The 21,863-nt window shown below is 40.1% G+C and overlaps 1 protein-coding gene across 10 annotated transcripts in view; it reads right to left on the minus strand.

Moving 5' to 3' along the window:
- The window catches only part of SDCCAG8 (SHH signaling and ciliogenesis regulator SDCCAG8), a 258,511-nt gene that overhangs the window by 199,469 nt on the left and 37,179 nt on the right, over positions 1 to 21,863 (minus strand). For all 10 annotated transcript variants that reach the window (XM_042926493.1, XM_042926498.1, XM_042926494.1 and 7 more), the window contains one exon: positions 7,355 to 7,495. In XM_042926493.1, coding sequence (XP_042782427.1) covers positions 7,355 to 7,495 — 141 coding nt within the window. The remainder of the gene's footprint in view (positions 1 to 7,354; positions 7,496 to 21,863) is intronic.

Genomic DNA, 21,863 nt, shown 5'->3' on the forward strand with positions numbered 1-21,863 from the left:
GAGAAAAGAAAGAATTTAGTACGGAGCTATATAAAACTGAAATTGACAGAATTTTATAACTGAATAGATAACTGGGGAGAAAAATAACATTAAAAATGATCCTGGGGGGTGGGGAGCCTGGGTGGCTCAGTCAGTTAAGTGCCCAACTCTTGGTTTTGGCTCAGGTCATGATCTCATGGTTTTGTGAGTTCAAAACCATCGAGCTCCATGCTGACAGTGGGGAGCCTGTTTGGGATTCTCAATCTCTCTCTCTCTCTCTCTCTCTCTCTCTGCCCCTCCCCCACTTGCACTCTCTGTCTCTCTCAAAATAAATAAAATAAAATAACTTTTTAAAAAAGAAAAAAAACTGTAAAAGGTTATTGACAAAAATTAAAGATGTCCTATATAAATAGAGTAATACATAAGTTTAATGGATTAGATGATATAATATCATAAAGATATCTTTTCTCCCAAGTGACTTATAGCTTAAAGACAATCTCAATCAAGGGATGCCTGGGTGGCTCAGTCGGTCAAGCATCTGACTTCAGCTCAGGTCATGACCTTGCCATTCCTGAGTTCAAGCCCCCTGTCGGGCTCTGTGCTGCCAGCTCAGAGCCTGGAGCCCACTTTGGATTCTGTGTCTCTCTCTCTCTTTACCTACTCCCAGCTTGCACTCTGTCTGTCTCTCTCTCAAAGATAAATAAACATTAAAAAAAAAATTTTAAATAGACAATCTCAATCAAAACCTCATAATGGCTTTTTGGACTTTGACAAATTAATTCTAAAATGTATTTGGAAGTACAAAAGGCCAGAAGTAAGACATTTTTGGGGACAAAGTACAACGCTGGAAGATGTGGTAAGTAGTCTAATAGGTAGATATACCTACCCTAACAGATAGAGAGCTGTAACAATCAAGAGAGGAGAGGATGGTTGTAGCACAAAGAACAAGGAAATAAAAAACAGAGCCCAGACATCTATGTACACCTGATTTATGACAAAGATTCAGACAAAGGACTGTCTTCAACAAGTGGTTAATGTGTGTGTGTGTGTGTGTGTGTGTGTGTGTGTGTAGACAACTATATGGGAAAAGAGCAAAAGGTGATCCCCTACACACTACATCAAATACAAAACTAAATTGCAGGTAGATGGAGATTTAAATGTTAAAAGCAAGACTATAAAGTTTGCAGAAGAAAATCTAAGAGAAGTTCTTCATGATCTGGGGCAGGGATACATTTTTTTTTTTAATTGTCTATAAGAAACTCACTTTATTTTTTATTTTTATTTTTAAATTTACATCCAAGTTAGTTAGCATATAGTGCAACAAGGATTTCAGGAGTAGATCCCTTAATGCCCCTTACCCATTTAGCTCACCGCCCCCTCCCACAACCCCTCCAGTAACCCTCAGTTTGTTCTCCATATTTAAGAGTCTCTTATGTTTTGTTTTCCTCCCTGTTTTTATATTATTTTTCCTTCCCTTCCCTTGTGTCCACCTGTTTTGTGTCTTAAACTCCTCATATGAGTGAAGTCATATGGTATTTGTCTTTCTCTAATTTCGCTTAGCATAATACACTCTAGTTCCAGCCACATAGTTACAAATGAAAAGATTTCATTCTTTTAAATAGGACACAGAAAGCACTAAACAATAAAGGGGATGACATTAAAATTAAGAAATTTTAGTCATGAAGGAAGGAATGAAAAAAATAGAAAGCAAGAGAAAGAAATAAAACTATCAAGACAATTATAAGGCAAGCCACAGAGTGGGAAAATACATTTACAACAGATAGAACCAACAAAGGGCTTGTATCGAGAATACATAAAAGAAGTTCAAAAAAACAATGTCAGATAACTCAAAATAATAAGTAGGTATTGAACATGCACCTCACAAGAGGAGCACACCAATAAGTACGTGAAAAGTATTTAATCTCGGGGCGCCTGGGTGGCGCAGTCGGTTAAGCGTCCGACTTCAGCCAGGTCACGATCTCGCGGTCCGTGAGTTCGAGCCCCGCATCAGGCTCTGGGCTGATGGCTCGGAGCCTGGAGCCTGTTTCCGATTCTGTGTCTCCCTCTCTCTCTGCCCCTCCCCCGTTCATGCTCTGTCTCTCTCTGTCCCAAAAATAAATTAAAAATGTTGAAAAAAAAAAAATTTAAAATAAAAAAAAAAAAAGTATTTAATCTCATGCGTAATCAGGGAAATGCAGGTGAAAACCACAAGGACATAGCACTACAAGCCCACCAGAAAAACTGACAATACAACGTGTTGGGGGGATATGGAGCAAAGGTATCACTCCTATGCTGCTGTAGAAGTGTAAACTGATAAAAACCACCCCAAAGCTCAGCTTAACCACTCAGTTTGAACAGCTATATACCCCTAAGACCAATAATTCCACTCCAAGATATACACCTGACATAAATGTGTGCCATGTACACCAACAGACCAACCTTAAAGAATGTTCAGGGATGCCTTGAGTGGCTCAGCCGGTTGAACATCTGACTTTTGATTTTGGCTCAAGTCATGACGCCATGATTGTGGGGTCGAGCCCCGCCTCCAGCTCCGTGATGACTGTGAAGCCTGCTTAAGATTCTCTCTCCCTCCCTCTCTCTCTCTCTCTCTCTCTCTCCCTCTCTCTCTCTCCTGCCCCTCTCTTGCTTGCACGCGCTCTCTCTAATAAAAAATTTTAAATAAGTAAGATTCTCTTTCTCTCCCCCTCTGTCCCTCCCCTGCTCATACTCTCTCTCTCACTCTCCCTCTCTCTAAAATAGATAGATGGAGAGGCGCCTGGGTGGCTCAGTCGGTTGAGCGTCCGACTTCGGCTCAGGTCATGATCTCACGGTCCGTGAGTTCAAGCCCCGCATCAGGCTTTGTGCTAACAGCTCAGAGCCTGGAGCCTGTTTCGGATTCTGTGTCTCCTTCTCTCTCTCTCTCCCCCATTCATGCTCTGTCTCTCTCTGTCTCAAAAATAAATGTTAAAAAAAATTTAAAAATAAAATAAAATAGATGGATGGATGTATAGATAGAAATAAGGAAAGAAAGGAAAGGAAAGGAAAGGAAAGGAAAGGAAAGGAAAGGAAAGAAAGAAAGAAAGAAAGAAAGAAAGAAAGAAAGAAAGAAAGAGTTAGTCCATAGCAGCAACATTTACAATAGCCCCAAACTGGAAACAACACAAAAACCCATCAACTGAGGAATGGATAAATGAATTATAGTGTATTTATACAGTAGACCCACCCTGAAAATGAACAAATGTCTGCCACATGCAACAATGTGTATGAATCTAACAAACATAATGTCAAACAAAATAAGTCAGACACAAAAAATTATATACTGTGTGACCCAATTTTTACAGTGTTTAAAAAGTCAGGTAGACATCAACTAGAGTGTCCAGAGATCTTGCTTCGGCAATTTTCATAAGTCAAGATAGTGATTAGCTCTAAGGGAATGATGGGGCAGTGACTAGGAGGGGGCACAGAGAGAGGGTGCTCATTAGAACAAAATCATGAAGCTGCACATTTTTGTTTTGTACACTTTTAAAAATTTTTATCTATTTATTTTGAAAGAGAGAGAGAGTGTGTGCAAGGAGGGGAGGAGCAGGAGAGACAGAGATAGAGAGAGAGATAGAGAATCCCAAGCTGCGAGCACATAGCCCAACACGGGGCTCAGTCCCACAAACTGTGAGATTGTGACCTGAGCCAAAATTGAGAGTCAGATGTTTAACCAACTGAGCCACCCAGACGCCCCTGTTTTGTGCATTTTTCTGAGCGTATGTTAAATTGGGCCATTAGACAAGTAAAGGGGGATGACATGAGCATTATACGTATCATAATTAGAATGCTGCCACAAGGTTCAGGAAGAGGAGGACTGATTGGTGCAGGTCACTGATGACCTTGAAAAGAACAAGTTGAGGCCAACGTGAGGTATCGGCTCAACCGACGTATGTTAAAGAGACAGGGGGAGGGGAGAAGTGGTGACATGAATGTGGACAACTGTTTGGGAAAGTGTTGGTATGCAGGGGAGCAATCGTTGAGTGATAGTTCGAAGGGAGCACAGGATCCAGAGAGTATATTTTGTACTTGCTTCAAGATGGGAGCTAGTAGAGCACATGTTCTCCTGAGAAAAACCCAGTAAAGAGGGAGGAAAGATGCAAGAGCAAGAGGAGATCAGTACAAGAGCAAAACCCTTGAAAACAGCGAGGAGGATCAGGACACAGGGCACACAGACGTGGGGACTGCAGTTTGCCACAGACTGGATAAGAAACGAATTTATAGCAATTGTAAACACGACGCTAAGAGGAGATGTAAGAGAGACATTAATTCTTTTTTTTAAGTTTATTCATTTATTTTGAGAGAGAGAGAGTGCAAGTGCTCACGTGCATGAGCAGGGGAGGGACGGAAAGAGAGGGAGACAGAGAATTCCAAGCAGGCTCCGCACTGTCAGCACAGAGATCAACAATGGGGCTTGATCCCACGAACTGTGAGATCATGATCTGAGCTGAAATCGAGTGAGACACACAACCGACTGAGCCACCTAGGTGCCCCAAGAGAGAAACTAATTCTAATGTGGGAGAAGGAGGAGTGGAAGCGTGTAATCAAGGAAGGTAGAACGGGAGGGGGCATCTGAACACAGCCTTGTAGGCAGGAAGTATTTCGGTGGGCAGAAGTTAAGAAGGAAAGTTTAGGTCAGGATATCTGCATAAACCACAGCCAGTGATGCAAACAGAAATGGAAGTGGGTAGGGGCACCTGGGTGGCTCAGTCAGTTAAGTGTCTGACTTCAGCTCAGGTCATGATCTCACAACTCTGTGCCGGGCTCTGTGCTGACAGCTTGGAGCCTGGAGCCTGCTTCAGATTCTGTGTCTCCCTCTCTCTCTCCCCCTCCCCCATCATGCTCTCTCTCTCTCTCTCTCTCTCTCTCTCCCCCAAAACTAAATAAATATTAAAAAAATTTTTTTTTTTTAATTAATGGAAGTGGGCAATAAGTTTATGACGTAGGAAGTAGTGAGGGGTCTGTATGTCTACAGTAATGTTTGGGAGACTGACAGAAATGAGTCCAGAAAGGGAGCTTGAACCAAACTGTGGACAGCTTGGGAGATGGGTCTTTATCCTGTGGGCATTAAATAGTTTCATAGATTATTCAGCTGGGAAGAAAATACAGTTTACGTAATCTTTCATTTTGTTTAAAAAAAAAAGAACTCTTTCCAAAATAGTAGAATAAAGCTTGGGTCAGGGGCTGAGAAAGGAGAGGGAGTTTAGAGCCATATGAGCCCTCAGAATACTCTAACAATAATACCTAGAGATGATAACGAGAGCTGGACTATATAATCCATCCTATCTCCCCCTGGAGTCCTCCCTATACAGTGTCATTTTTACATTTTCATCATCATTGATCAATTCTGCACATCAAATTTAATGCAAATAAGATTTCAAGCAAGAGGAAAAAGAAAGGCCTGTTACAACATCAAAAGATTTGAAAGCATCATTTGATCTGAAAATAAAATTATTTGAGACTCTGGGAAGTGAGGACATTCAAAACCAGCTACGTATATGAGGGGATTTAGAAAGCCTTCCCCGGGAAGATACACGCTCGGGCCTGAGAAGACCTTAAGCTTTCACTCCAGCTGATCTCTAGGCTGAGAGCAAGCCCAGCTACACGCTGAAGGAAGAAATGCCCCAGCACAGAACCAATCCACAAAGACTGGCAGAGGTGGCTCTTCTTTCTGGGCTTTCTAGGCGTGTGTGGTTTTGGTGGTTGTTGGCTTACTTGTTTTAGCTCCTGGCATTCACGGAAATCTATCAAGCATTAGTGGAACATGAGCTAACGAAACAGAGTTCAGCGATCACACACAACAAGGAACAGTCTACAAAAATAAATTGGAAAAGTCTCGAAACAAAAAGACGATACAACCTTCAACAATAAAAGAAGCAGAAAACCATGGGGAAAATGGGGGATTGGATTTCCAGAGTCATCACAGTATAACAGTTCATTCCAATGTCCAGTTTTCAACCACAAAAAAAAAAAAAAAAAAAAAAAGCATACAAAGAAGCAGGAAAATATGACCTACTCAGAGGCATAGAATAAATAAATAATAAACAAACAAACAAACAAACAAACAAATAAATCTACAGAAACCACCCTTAAAAAAATCTACAGGCACCAGGCCTACTAGAAAAAAAATTTAAAACAATAATCTTAAATGTGCCCAAAGAGCTAAAAGGAAACATGGCCAATGTCCAAAGAACTATAAGCAGTAAGGAAGACACTGTACACCTGAAACTAATATAACACTTGGTGCTGACTAACTGGAATGAAAATAAAACTTTTAAAAAAGTAAGAAAACAAAGTATAAAAGGAACCAAACAAAAGTCCCAGAGCTGGAAGGTACGATAACCAAAATGAAAAATTCACGAAAGGTATGGAAGGGCCCATGTGAGCAGCGGAACAAAGAATCAGAAAACTTGAAGACAGGACAGATGAAATGATGGAGTCTGAGGAGCAGAAAGAAAAAAGAGTGAAGAATTACCATAGGATCCAGCAGTTCCATTTCTGGTTATATACCCAAGGGAAATGAAAGTCGGGGCAAAAACAGATACTTGTGTACTGATGTTCAGCTTCATTCACAAGAGCCAAAAGGTGGTAACAAACGAAACTTTAATCAACAAATGAATGGATAAACAAAGTGTGGTATAGACATCAATGGAATATGACTCACCCTGAAAAAGGAAATTCTGCTACATGATACACCGCCGATGAACCCTGAAAACATGCTCGATGAAACATGCCAGACACAAAAGGACCAATATTGTTTGATTCTGCATATGTCAGGTACCTAGACTAGGCAAATTCATAAAGACAGAAAGCAGAAGAGGTTGCCAGGGGTTAGGAGAGAGGAGAATGGAAGTTTTATTTAATGGGTACATAGTTTTTTGATTTTTTGTTTTTTATTTTTTATGTATTTATTCTGAGAGAGACAGAGAAAGCATGAGTCAGGGCGGGACAGAGAGAGAGAGAGAGAGACAGAGAGAGAGAGCAAGAGCGAGCGAGAGAGAGAGAAAGGATCCCAAACAGATTCCTCAATGCCAGCACAGAGCCCAACTTAGGACTCGAATTCACGAAACCACAAGATCATGACCTGAGCAGAAACCAAGTGTCGGATGTTTAACCGACTGAGCCACCCGAGATGTCCCAACAGTTTTTGTTTGGGATGATAAAAATTCTTGAAATGGATAGTGTTTATGGTTGTACAACATTGTCATTGTATTTAATGCAAATGAGTTGTACACTTAAATTGTTAAATGGTAAATTTTAAAATGGTTAAAGTGTTAAGCTTATGTTATATATATTTACCACAATATAGTACAAAAGAGAAAAGCACTCAAATTCTCACCAGTTCCAGTTTCCATTTTTCAGCTTCCCCAGCAGATGCACCTACAACAACATCCGCATCGCCATGGGAGAATCCTCTCTTGGCAGCTTCACCCACCCCAGAATCTTCACCTGTTGTAATCCAAGAATTCTGCATGTTTCCCTAAAATAAAATGTACCAGTAATTACAATGGGCATTTTAACTTTAAATCAACATGCATGCTTTACAAATGGAATACCGATTCTCATCTGTGATGAAAGGGGTAAAAAAGCATATGCTTCTCAACTGCAAATCAAGAATGAATTTGAAGTGTGGGCCCATGAGGGTCATACTGCACAGGTGGTACAAGGTCAAATTCCTACAGGCACAGGCAATAACATAAATGAGCAAGGAGGGCTGGATGCCAGTGCTTCAACAAATGAACTTCTCTCTTATTTCTCTGAAGACATACTTTCTCTTTTTTACATTTATTTATTTTTGAGAGAGAAAGTATGTGTGTGTGTGTGGGGGGGGGGGTGGTTGGAAGGGAGGGGGCCAGAGGATCCGAAGCAGGATCCGTGCTAACAGCAGTGAGCCGGATGTGGGGCTCAAATTCAGGAACCGTGAGCCCATGACCTGAGCCAAATTCAGGCACTTAACTGACTGAGCCAACCAGGCGCCCCTGGAGACGTATATTCTTTTTTTTTTTTTTTCCAATATATGAAATTTATTGTCAAATTGGTTTCCATACAACACCCAGTGCTCATCCCAACAGGTGCCCTCCTCAATACCCACCACCCACCCTCCCCTCCCTCCCACCCCCCATCAACTCTCAGTTTGTTCTCAGTTTTTAACAGTCTCTTATGCTTTGGCTCTCTCCCACTCTAACCTCTTTTTTTTTTTTTTTCTTCCCCTCCCCCATGGGTTTCTGTTAAGTTTCTCAGGATCCACATAAGAGTGAAACCATATGGTATCTGTCTTTCTCTGTATGGCTTATTTCACTTAGCATCACACTCTCCAGTTCCATCCACGTTGCTACAAAAGGCCATATTTCATTCTTTCTCATTGCCACGTAGTATTCCATTGTATATATAAACCACAATTTCTTTATCCATTCGTCAGTTGATGGGACATTTAGGCTCTTTCCATAATTTAGCTATAGTTGAGAGTGCTGCTATAAACATTGGGGTACAAGTGCCCCTATGCATCAGTACTCCTGTATCCCTTGGGTAAATTCCTAGCAGTGCTATTGCTGGGTCATAGGGTAGGTCTATTTTTAATTTTCTGAGGAACCTCCACACTGCTTTCCAGAGCGGCTGCACCAATTTGCATTCCCACCAACAATGCAAGAAGGTTCCCGTTTGGAGACATATATTCTTAAAACACAGGGCCCTCTCTTGTTTTCATTTTCCACATTTCCTAAAGCCATGACTAATAATAGTGCTAATACATACGGTGTTTACTATGTGCCAGACTCGGTTTATGTGATTCACATATATCAACTCATTTAATCACTACAACCACCCTAGGAGGTGAGTTTATTGTTATCTCCAATTTATAGAAAAGGAAATTGAGTGACACTGAGTAACTTGTAAGAGTCACAAAGGTAGAAGTGGCTAATAAGCGGCAGAGCTAGGATCTGAACCCGGACAATCGAATTCCCTAGTCCACGCCCTGAACGACGATGCTCTCCTGCCCTTCCAGAAAAATATTTATCTTCAACAAAAAAAAAACAATGCATGCAGATAAACAGAACTGACATGCAGCCTGCATGCCAGGGACTCACCAAGAATTGGTAGGGACCATGACAAACCATCTAAAACATGCAGCCACTACTCAGTTCCAGGCAATTGCTGCCATGTGTGAATGCGAAGTTGAGTTACAAAAACAATCTTTTGAGTTTTTAAGAGATTAAACCGGGTATCTGGCTTTTCAGCTAAAACATTGTTAAACACTGGTTCATAGCTCGTCAAACAAAACATGTCTACAGACTGAATTTGTTGCTGTCACTGTGTTTGCCACCTCTGTTACCCTCTCAACATTCAATGAAATATGCAGCCCAAAGATCTGGGTAATTTATATGTACCACAAGGACGGAAATACAAATGTAAATCAACGAATAATTATGGAACTCTTGCTAAGGGCCAAAGAAGCACTCACAAGAGAGGACAGGTCCGAAACCCAGAACTATACTGCGGTGTCGTATCATGCTAGAAAGAGATAGTATTCCGAGAGTCTCCTCCACATTCTTCTGGAAGTTCAGTTTAATGCAAACGCCTGTGTATGATACCTCCTATGTTCAGGCAGTGTGCTAAGGAGCTTGGAGGGTAAAAATGAGCCACACCAATCTTATCCTCAAGGCAAAAACCCTAAGCAGATAATTTCAGTTTAATATGGTATGTGCTAAGCCAGAGGTGTGCATGGGGGACTATGCCAAAACAGACAAGGGACACTAAGAACAACCAGAGATTCAAGGAAGGTTTTCTGGAGGTGTTGACACTGGCATGATATCTTGGGTGAGAAAGAGAGAGCTAGATAGGAAGAGCATGCCAGGAAGAAAACATCACGGGGAAAATCACAGAAGTGTGAATAAGTATGGTGCCTCCAAGAGATTCAGGCTATCTGAAATGACTAGAGATTGAAGCAATCCAAAACAATGGATGTTCAAAATGTCAAGCCTCAGAGGCAAATAAGGGTCTGGGAAGTATGGTATAACAAGTTTGAATTTGATTTGGTAGGTAAGGACAAATCTTTCAATATTTGACTGAGTGCATTCAAAGCTGCATTAGAAAACTATCTAATTTCCTGTGGAGAAATTGGAGAAAGCACATAGACCACAGATTGCTGGCTTATGGTATAAAATACTGTCATTCTTTGGAAAGCAGTGTTAGTCTAATTGACACTTTGTCCTTTCACAGATAACATTTAAAAACTGAATGGCATTTGACTAAAGTTTTAAAAATTTAGTTAGCATTTACATCCCTGAAGATCACTGAAAACCTTTGATTTCTTAATTGAGGGAGGGGTGGTAGTGGGGAGAATGAAATAGACAGAAAAAGAAATGGCTCAGAAATGTTCTGCTTTAAAAACAAATCTCCTAGATCTTTGAATGAGTATACATGCCAAAATTTCTAATAAATAGCATATTTTAATATTATTATAATTTTTGGAACTCTTGAGAAAAGCTCTCCATGAAAAGAAATTTCATAGGAAAAAAACGATGAAAAATAAAGATAGAAATGAAATATCCCTTGAACAGTTTTAGTTTTTAAAAAATAAACTGTTTGTTCCTTCAACTACTAGGTCATAAAATAGACTAAAAGCTAAAAGTCATGTAGGCTACCATCCAAGTCCAAGGGTAAAATCAAGGAACAAAAGAGAGGACGTTCTTCTCTTCTGGGGAGAATCTTCTATGCAATGGCAAACAAAGATGGTTTGGTTCAATATTGACAAGCTATTCTTAACCTATCCAGGAAGTTCTACAGTATAACACTAGACTAGGTAGATGGATCTAGGGAGTCAGACAGTCTGATATTTGAGTCCTCACTTTGCCATTTTCTAGCTGTGTGTGTGTGTGACATTCGTAGAGTTGCTTTATTTACTTAACTGCTATATACCTTAATTTACTCATCTGAAAATAGATATAACACCTGCCTTCTTTGCCTACTACAAGCCTGAAATAATTTAATGTAAACAAAGTGCTTGATATAGTGCCTGCTACATCATAACCACGTAGTGATCAATAAATGTCAATCATTACTATCTATTTTAATTATTTTTCAAAAGAAAGTATTAAGAATACTGAAAATCTATACTCAAATCTTCCAATAGCTTTGGCAAGATCTACTATCAATATGGTAATAGATTCAGTAAAAAGCATTCAGAAAAAAAAGATAATCTCTCTTGGTGTGTTTATATTTAAGATATTCTAAAAAGTTTCATTTTACGTTAAAATTCTGAATATAAAGAGTTAAGATGGCAGCATAGTATGGGGATCTTGAGCTTGTCTCATCCCAGAAAAACTGCTAGATCAACACCAAACCATTTTGGACACCTAGGAAATTAAACTGAGGATGAACATGACAATCTGCATAATTTGAGCGAGAGATCTAGGCAGGTATATGGTGTGGAGAGGTGAATTGGGAGAGAGAAAAGCCGTGGCGCCACAGAGATTAGGGAGCCATTTTCACAGATAGAGGACAGAGAGAGAAGGGGGAGACAGTGCAGTGTGTTGGAATCATGCAAGAAAAGCATTTCCCCTGAAAGTAGCTAAAGGGAGAGACAGACAGAGAGAGAGAGAGAGAGTGAAAACACTCACAGGGAACTGGACAAGAAGAAATTTGTTTCCAAAAACCACTGACAGGGAAAAAGGAGAGGGTTTCAACACCAACAGTTGTCTATAAATAGTGGAGTACAGAGGTGCCTGGGTGGCTCAGTCGGTTAAGCATCCGACTTCAGCTCAGATCAGGATCTCACAGTCTGAGGGTTTGAACCCCGTGATGGACTCTGTGCTGACAGCTCAGAGCCTGGAGCCTGCTTTGGATTCTGTCTCTCTCTCTCTGTCTCTCTCTCTCTGCCCTTCCTCTGCTCACACTATATCTCAAAAATAAATAAACATAAAAAAAAAAAAACCCCACACACACAGCGGAGTGCAGAATCTGAAGTTTCAGAGCTCAGTGCCTAGTAGTGCTCTGGTGAGGAAGCAGGGTGAATCCCCCAGGAGCGGGTAGTGTGGTCTAAGGGGTCCATGTGCCACACAGGGAAGAGAGGGTTCCACTACTTGGAGTGCATTTGGTAGAGGCAATATGGCCTCTCCATAGGCAAAAGTCTCAGCAGGCCCCAGAGAGCTGCCATGTTTACTGATATCAGAACAAAGACACTAGCTAAGGGCAACAAACCCTGGCGATAGCTATGTGTTGGGATTTACCATAAACTTTGAGCCTCTGCTGCTGTGTGGTCTCCTGCGAATGTTTTTTTGGGACAATCAATACCTGGCAATTGTTCAGCAAGACCCTCCCCCAGAGGATCAGCATGGGTCTGAGCCACGTGGGTCTCTGAAGTGTAGGGTTTTGAAACGCAGCCCCATCTGAGATAAAACCCTGGAGGGAGGTGCCACCTGGCAAGAGAGCAGCTTGGATAGGAGAGTAAAGGTGGGGAGAGGATGGAAGCCTGAGACGAAAGAGGAGTGATTGATCACACATCTGTGAAGGTGCAAAATTCTCACTATAGAGACTAGACAGTGGGGTGAAGCCATTTTCACCACCAGCTGAACTGCAGTGATCAACCCCAGTGAGCTAAGCAGTACCATAAAATGGAGAATGGAGCTGTTACAATCCCTACCCACCTGCACTCTCCAGGCACATCTCCACTAGGGCAAGTTGGCCTGAGAAACAGCAGTAGGCCCCTCCCCCAGAAGACCAGCAAAAACCCTTTCCATCCACTTAGTCTAAAGATCACAGTGTACTGCAAAGTTTCAGTTCTAGGGGAAACTGGATCTACCTCTATTTGGGTTGTTTCTTATTTGCTTGTTCATTTTCTTTGCTTATGTTTTTGATTATGTTGTGGAGTTTGGGGTTTTTTTTCTTTCTTAGATACAGAAAGAACCATTTAAAAAAATTTTTTAATGTTTATTTTTGAGAGAGAGAAAGACAGAGCACGAACAGGGGAAGGGCAGAGAGAGATGGAGACACAAAATCTGAAGCAGGGTCCAGGCTCTGAGCTGTCAGCACAGAGCCCAACACAGGGCTTGAACTCACAAATGGTGAAATCATGACCTGAGCCAAAGTCGGATGCTTAAATGACTGAGCTACCCAGGCATCTCAAGAGCAAAATTTGTATTCTATTTTATTTTTTATTTTATTTTATTCTATTCTATTTTATTATTTAATTTTTTTATTTTTAATTTCTTTTTCTTTTACTTTTTTTCCTTTTCTCTTTTTTCTCTTTTCTATCAAACTTTTCTCAGGAAGCACATGAAACACACCTAGATTATAGCTTCCTTTATTTGATTTTTTTTGTTTTGTTTTAATTCTTTAATTTAAATTTTTTTTTCTCTTCCTCCAAAATGACAAGATGGAGGAATTCACCCCAAAAGAAGGAACAGGTTAAATGATGGCTAGGGATTTAATCAACACAGATATAAGTAATATGTCTGAACTAGAATTTAAAACCACAATTATAAGAATGCTAGCTGGGGTTGAAAAAAGCATAGAGCACACCAGAAAATCCCTTTTTGTAGGAATAAAAGATCTAAAACCTAGTCAGGCCAAGATTAAAAATGCTATACTGAGATGGAATTTTGAATGATGCCATGATGGTGAGGATGGATGAAGCAGAGCAGTGAATCAATGATATAGAAGATAATTATGGAAAATAATGAAGCTGAAAAAAAGAGGGAAACAAAGACAAAAGATCACAATACAAGACTTAGAAACTCAGCTACTTATTAAAGAGGAATTACATTTGTATCATAGGAGTCCCAGAAGATGAAAAGAGAGAAGAAGGGAAAGAAGGTTTATATGAACAAATTATAGCTGAAAACTTTGCTATCTGGGAAGGATAAAGACACCAAAATCCAGGAAGCACAAAGAACTCCCATGAAATTTAATAAAAGCCAACCAACATATCATAGTAAAACTCACAAAATACACGGTCAAGAAAGAATCATGAAAGCAGCAAGGGAAAAATAAGTCCTTAACCTTCAAGGGAAGACAGATCAGGTTTATAGAAGATTTGTCCACAGAAACTTGGCAGGCCAGAAAGGAGTTGCAGGATATATTCATCAAGCTGAATGGGAAAAATATGCAGCCAAGAATTCTTTATCCAACAAGGATGTCATTCAGAATGGAAGGAGAGATAAAGAGTTTCCCAGACAAACAAAAACTAAAGGAGTTCATGACCACTAAACCAGCCCTGCAAGAAACTTTAAGGGGAACTCTTTGAGTGGAGAAGAAAAAAAAAAGAAGACCAAATCCACAAAGACTACAAAGGATCAGAAAACATCACTAGAAACACCAACTCTACAGGTAACATGATGGCGCTGAATTCATATCTTTCAAAAATCACTCTGAGTATAAATAGACTAAATGTTCCAATTAAAAGACACAGTGTATCAAAATGGATTAAAAATAAAAAACAAGACCCATCTACATGATCACCACAAAAGATTCATTTTAGACCTAAAAACAACTGCAGATTGAAATTGAGGGGAGTGAGAACCATCTCATGCTAATGGACATCAAAAGAAAGCCAGAGTACCTTTGACAAAATCCAGCACCCTTTCTTAATAAAAACCCTTGTGAAAGTCGGGATAGAAGGAACATACTTACACATCATAAAAGCCATTTATGAAAAGCCCACAGCTAACATCATCCTCAACGGGGAAAAACTGAGAGCTTTTTCCCTGAGATCAGGAACACGACAGGGATGCCCACTCTCACCGCTGTTGTTTAACATAGTGCTGGAAGTGCTAGCATCAGCAATCAGACAACAAAAGGAAATCAAAGGCATCAAAATTGGCAAAGATGAAGTCAAGCTTTCGCTTTTTGCAGATGACATGATATTATACATGGAAAATCCGAAAGACTCCACCAAAAGTCTGCTAGAACTGATACATGAATTCAGCAAAGTTGCAGGATACAAAATCAATGTACAGAAATCAGTTGCATTCTTATACACTAACAATGAAGCAACAGAAAGACAAATAAAGAAACTGATCCCATTCACAATTGCACCAAGAAGCATAAAATACCTAGGAATAAATCTAACCAAAGATGTAAAAGATCTGTATGCTGAAAACTATAGAAAGCTTATGAAGGTAATTGAAGAAGATATAAAGAAATGGAAAGACATTCCCTGCTCATGGATTGGAAGAATAAATATTGTCAAAATGTCAATACTACCCAAAGCTATCTACACATTCAATGCAATCCCAATCAAAATTGCACCAGCATTCTTCTCGAAACTAGAACAAGCAATCCTAAAATTCATATGGAACCACAAAAGGCCCCGAATAGCCAAAGTAATTTTGAAGAAGAAGACCAAAGCGGGAGGCATCACAATCCCAGACTTTAGCCTCTACTACAAAGCTGTCATCATCAAGACAGCATGGTATTGGCACAGAAACAGACACATAGACCAATGTAATAGAATAGAAACCCCAGAACTAGACCCACAAATGTATGGCCAACTAATCTTTGACAAAGCAGGAAAGAACATCCAATGGAAAAAAGACAGTCTCTTTAACAAATGGTGCTGGGAGAACTGGACAGCAACATGCAGAAGGTTGAAACTAGACCACTTTCTCACACCATTCACAAAAATAAATTCAAAATGGATAAAGGACCTGAATGTGAGACAGGAAACCATCCAAACCCTAGAGGAGAAAGCAGGAAAAGACCTCTCTGACCTCAGCCGTAGCAATCTCTTACTCGACACATCTCCAAAGGCAAGGGAATTAAAAGCAAAAATGAATTACTGGGACCTTATGAAGATAAAAAGCTTCTGCACAGCAAAGGAAACAACCAACAAAACTAAAAGGCAACCAACGGAATGGGAAAAGATATTTGCAAATGACATATCGGACAAAGGGCTAGTATCCAAAATCTATAAAGAGCTCACCAAACTCCACACCCGGAAAACAAATAACCCAGTGAAGAAATGGGCAGAAAACATGAATAGACACTTCTCTAAAGAAGACATCCGGATGGCCAACAGGCACATGAAAAGATGTTCAACGTCGCTCCTTATCAGGGAAATACAAATCAAAACCACACTCAGATATCACCTCACGCCAGTCAGAGTGGCCAAAATGAACAAATCAGGAGACTATAGATGCTGGAGAAGATGTGGAGAAACGGGAACCCTCTTGCACTGTTGGTGGGAATGCAAATTGGTGCAGCCGCTCTGGAAAGCAGTGTGGAGGTTCCTCAGAAAATTAAAAATAGACCTACCCTATGACCCAGCAATAGCACTGCTAGGAATTTACCCAAGGGATACAGGAGTACTGATGCATAGGGGCACTTGTACCCCAATGTTTATAGCAGCACTCTCACCAATAGCCAAAGTATGGAAAGAGCCTAAATGTCCATCAACTGATGAATGGATAAAGAAATTGTGGTTTATATACACAATGGAATACTACGTGGCAATGAGAAAGAATGAAATATGGCCTTTTGTAGCAACGTGGATGGAACTGGAGAGTGTGATGCTAAGTGAAATAAGCCATAAAGAGAAAGACAGATACCATATGGTTTCACTCTTATGTGGATCCTGAGAAACTTAACAGAAACCCATGGGGAAGGGGAAGGAAAAAAAAAAAAAAAGAGGTTAGAGTGGGAGAGAGCCAAAGTATAAGAGACTGTTAAAAACTGAGAACAAACTGAGGGTTGATGGGGGGTGGGAGGGAGGGGAGGGTGGGTGATGGGTATTGAGGAGGGCACCTTTTGGGATGAGCACTGGGTGTTGTACGGAAACCAATTTGACAATAAACTTCATATATTGAAAAAAAATTAAATAAAAAAATAAATAAAAAATAAATATATAATTTGTTAAAAAAAAAAAAAGAAAGCCAGAGTAGCCATACTTATTATCAGACAAACTAAATTTTAAAACAAAGACTGTAACAAAAGATGAAGAAGCGTATTATATAATAATAATTAAGGGGTCTCTCTACCAAGAAGATCTAATAATTGTAAATATGTATGCCCCCAACTTGAGAGGACCCAAATATATAAATCAATTCCTCACAAACATAAAGAAACTCATTGATAATAATACAATGATACTAGGGCTTTTTAACACCCCACTTACAACAATGGACAAATCATCTAAGCAAAAAATCAACAAGGAAACAATGGCGTTGAATGACACACTGGACCAGATGTACTTAACAGAAATATTCAGAACATCCTAAAGCAGAACTCATATTCTTCTCAAGTGCACATGGAACATTCTCCAGAATAGATCACATACTGGGACACAAATCAGGCCTCAGCAAGTACAAAAAGATCGAGATCACACCAAGCATATTTTCAGACCACAACGCTATGAAATTTTAAGTCAACCACAAGAAAAAATGTGGAGAGACCACGAACACTTGGAGATTAAAGAACATCCTACTAAAGAATGAATGGGTTAACCAAGAAATTAAAGAGAAAATTAAAAAGTACATGGAAGCCAATGAAAATGAAAACACTACAGTTCAAACCTTTTGGGATGCAGCAAAGGCAGTCATAAGAGGAAAGTATATAGTAATCCAGGACTACCTAAAGAAGGAAGAAATGTCTCAAATACAGAACCTAACCTTATACCTAAAGGAGCTGGGGAAAAAAAAAAAAAAACAGCAAATAAACCCAAAAACAGCAGAAGAAGGGAAATAATAAAGATTAGAAAAGAAATCAATGATATCGAAATCAAAAAAACCATAGGACAGATCAACGAAACTAGGAGTTGGTTCTTTGAAAGAATTAACAAAATTAAATACCCCCAGCCAGACTTATCAAAAAGAAAAAGGAAAAGACTGAAATAAATAAAATCACAAATGAGAGAGATCACAACCAACACTGCAGAAATACAAACAGTCATAAGAGGATATTATGAGCAATTATATACCAACAAATTGGCAATCTAGAAGACATAGAAAAATTCCCAGAAATATATAAACTACCAAAATTGAAACAAGGAAGAAATAGAAAATTTGAACAGACACATAACCAGTAAAGAAACTTAATCAGTAATCAAAACCTCCCAACAAACAAGAATCCAGGGCCTGATGACTTCCCAGGGGAATTCTACCAAACATTTAAGGAAGAATTAATACCTATTCTTTTGAAACTGTTCCAAAAAACAGAAATGGAAAGAACCAAATTCACTCTATGAGGCCAGCATTACCTTGATTCCAAAAAAGACAACCCCACTAAAAAGGAGAATGACAGACCAATTTCCCTGATGAACATGGATGAAAAATTCTCAACCAGATACAAGCAAATTGAATCCAACAATACATTAAAAGAATTATTCACCATGATCAAGTGGGATTTATTCCTGGACTGCAGGACTGGTTCAATACCCACAAATCAATCAATGTGATATACCACATTAATAAAAGAAAGGATAAAGGGGCACCAGGGTGGCTCAGTCTGTTAAGTGTCTGACTTAGGCTCAGGTCATGATCTCACAGTTTGTGGGTTCAAGCCTCGTGTTGGGCTCTGTGCTGACAGCTTAGAGCCTTGAGCCTGCTACAGATTCTGTGTCTGCCTCTCTCTCTCTGCCTCTCCCTTGTTTATGTACTTGCTCACTCTCTCTCTTTCAAAAATATATAAACAAACATTTTAAAAAATAAATAATAAAAGAAAGGATAAGAACCACATGATCCTCTCAATACATGCAGAAAAAGCATTTGACAAAATACAGCATCCTTTCTTGATAAAAACCCTCAAGAAAGTAGGGAGAGAAGGAGCATACCTCAATATCATAAAGTGCATATACAAAATACCTATAGCTAATATCATCTTCAATGGGGAAAAACTGAGAGCTTTCCCCCTAAGGTCAGGAATAAGACAGGGATGTCCACTCTCACCACTGTTTTTCAACATAATACTGGAAGCCCTAGCCTCAGCAATCAGATAGCAACAACAAAAAATAAAAGGCATACAGACTGGCAAGGAAGTAATCAAACTTTCACTTTACAGATGATAATCTACATGGAAAACCTGGAAAACTCCAACAAAAATCTACTAGAACTGATATATGAATTCAGCAAAGTCTCAGGATATAAAATCAACTTTGAGAAATCTGTTGCATTTCTATATACCAATAATGAAGCAGCAGAAAGAGAAATCAAGGAATTGATCTCATTTACAATTGCACCAAAACCTATTAGATACTTAGGAATAAACCTAACCAAAGAAGTGAATATCTGAATACTGAAAACTATGGAACGTTTCTTAAAGAAATTGAAGAAGACACAAAAAAATGGAAAAACATTCCATGCTTATGGATTAGGAGAACAAAAATGTCTGTATTACCCAAAGCATTCTACACATTCAATGCAATCCATATCAAAATAACACCAGCATTCTTCACAGAGCTAGAACACAATTCTAAAATTTGTATGGAACCAGAAAAGACCCCAAATAGCCAAAGCAATCCTGAAAATGAAAACTAATTCCAGACTTCAAGATGTACTACAAAGCTGTAATCATCAAGAAAGTATGGTACTGGCACAAAAACAGACACTTAGGTCAATGGAACAGAATAGAGAACCCAGAAATGGGCCCACAGATGTATGGCCACCTAATCTTTGGCAAAGCAGGAAAGACTATCCAATGGAAAAAAGACAGTTTCGTCAGCAAATGGGAAAACTGGACAGTTACATGCAGATGAAACCTAGACCACTTTCTTATACGATATGCAAAAATAAATTCAAAATGGATGAATGACCTAAATGTAAGACAGGAAGCCATCGAAGTCCTAGAGGAGAAAACAGGAAGCTACTTCTCTGACTTCAGCTGCAGCAACTTCTTACTAGACACATCTCCAGAGGCAAGGGAAACAAAAACAAAAATGAACTATTAGGACCTCATCAAGACAGAAAGGTTCTATAGAGCAAAGGAAACAATCAACAAAACTAAAAGGCAGCCTGTTAAATGGGACAATATATTTGCAAATGACATATCAGATAAAGGGTTGGTATCCAAAATCTATAAAGAACTTATCAAACTCAACACCCCCCAAAAAAATTAATAATAATCCAGTGAAGAAATGGGCAAAAGACATGAATAGATACCTCTCCAAAGAAGACATCTAGATGGCTAACAGACACATGAAAAGATGCTCAACATCATTCATCATCAGGGAAATACAGATCAAAACCACAATGAGCTACCACCTGACACCTGTCAGAATGGCTAACATTAACAACTCAGGCAACAACAGATGTTGGCAAGGATGCGGAGGAAGAGAATCTCTTTTGCACTGCTGGTGGGAACGCAAACTGGTGCGGCCACTCTGGAAAACAGTGCAGAGTTGCCTCAAAAAATTAAAATTAGAACTATCCTACGACCCAGCAATTACACTACTACATATCTATCCAATGAATACAAAAATGCTGATTTGAAGGGGCACATGCAACCCAAAGTTTATAGCAGCACTATCAACAACAGCCAAATTATTGAGAGTCCAAAAGCCCATTGACTCATGAATGGATAAAGAAGATATGGTATATATACACAATGGAATATTACTCTACAATCAAAAAGAATGAAATCTTGCTATTTGCAACAATGTGGATGGATCTAGAGTGTATTATGCTAAGAGAGATAAGTCAAAGACAAATATCACATGATTTCACTCATCAGTGGATTTAGGAAACACAACAGATGAACATAAGGAAGGGAAGGTAAAATAAGATAAAACCAGAGAGAGAGGCAAACCATAAGAATCTTTTCTTTTTAAGTTTATTTATTTTGAGAGAGAGAGAGAGAGAGAGTGAGCATTGAAAGGGCGGGCCTACGCCGGCCGACTCCATCTTGTTCTGTGTTCTCCACCTTGAGTGACTATGTCCCCGACATGACCCCTTTTCCGGGAAATTCACAGAAACCTCAGACTGCGCCTCCTCCCCTTGAGTAACCTCCCGCTCACCCGTTCAAACTTTCTGATCAAAACACGCCCAGCGACCTGCGTAACAGGACTCCGACCCTTCCCCAACCAATCGGCTGAGGCCACGACCCTTCCCCAGCCAATCGGCTGAGGCCACAGCCATTACCTCACCAACTGCCCCTAGACCCCTATAAAACCTTTGTGCTTTTGAAACTCGCTCTCTCTCCCTGGTATCTCACCGCTGCGTCGGTGCAGGTAGGGGATTGAGCTCGAGCTAGCTCGAATAAAGGTTCTTTTGCTTTTGCATCGGACTCGGCTCCCTAGTGGTCTTTGGGGATCACGAATTCTGGGCATAACATTTGGGGGCTCGTCCGGGATCCCCAAGACCCCTGAGGGACCCCCGACCCGGAGAGCCTGACTGGCCACGGTTAGTGTCTGTTTGTTTGTTCTGTCTTTTCTGTGTGAGCTCACTTCTGGAGTTCTGGTAGTGCCCGACGCGGTCTAAGTGGACGCACTGGAGGACCACGGGCCGGGAGTTTCGGAAGACGTTCCGATTCTCCCTTCTGGAGGGACGTGGAATCCCCTCAAAGGTCTGAGACGAGGCGGGTCGCTCCCGCTGGTCGGCGTGAGGCCGTCATCTTTGGAGGGACGTGGAATCCCCTCATCGGTTTTGGAGGGATGTGGAATCCCCTCAAATGTCTAAGCTAGCTTTCAGTTTTGCTTCCATGGAGTTGGAAGATTTTCTAGGGGCCCTCTGTTTGTCTGTTTTTGTGTTTCTCTGTTTTGTTCTGTGGACTTACTGGACGGACGTTATGGGACAGACTCAGACTACTCCTCTAAGTATTATGATTGATCACTTTAAGGATGTGAGGGGAAGAGCTAACAACCTCAGTGTGGAAGTCCGAAAGGGTCGGTGGCAGTTTTTTTGTTCTAGCGAGTGGCCAACTTTCAA

Source organism: Panthera leo, chromosome F3 (genome assembly GCF_018350215.1).
Source record: "Panthera leo isolate Ple1 chromosome F3, P.leo_Ple1_pat1.1, whole genome shotgun sequence".
Lineage (NCBI taxonomy): Eukaryota > Metazoa > Chordata > Mammalia > Carnivora > Felidae > Panthera > Panthera leo.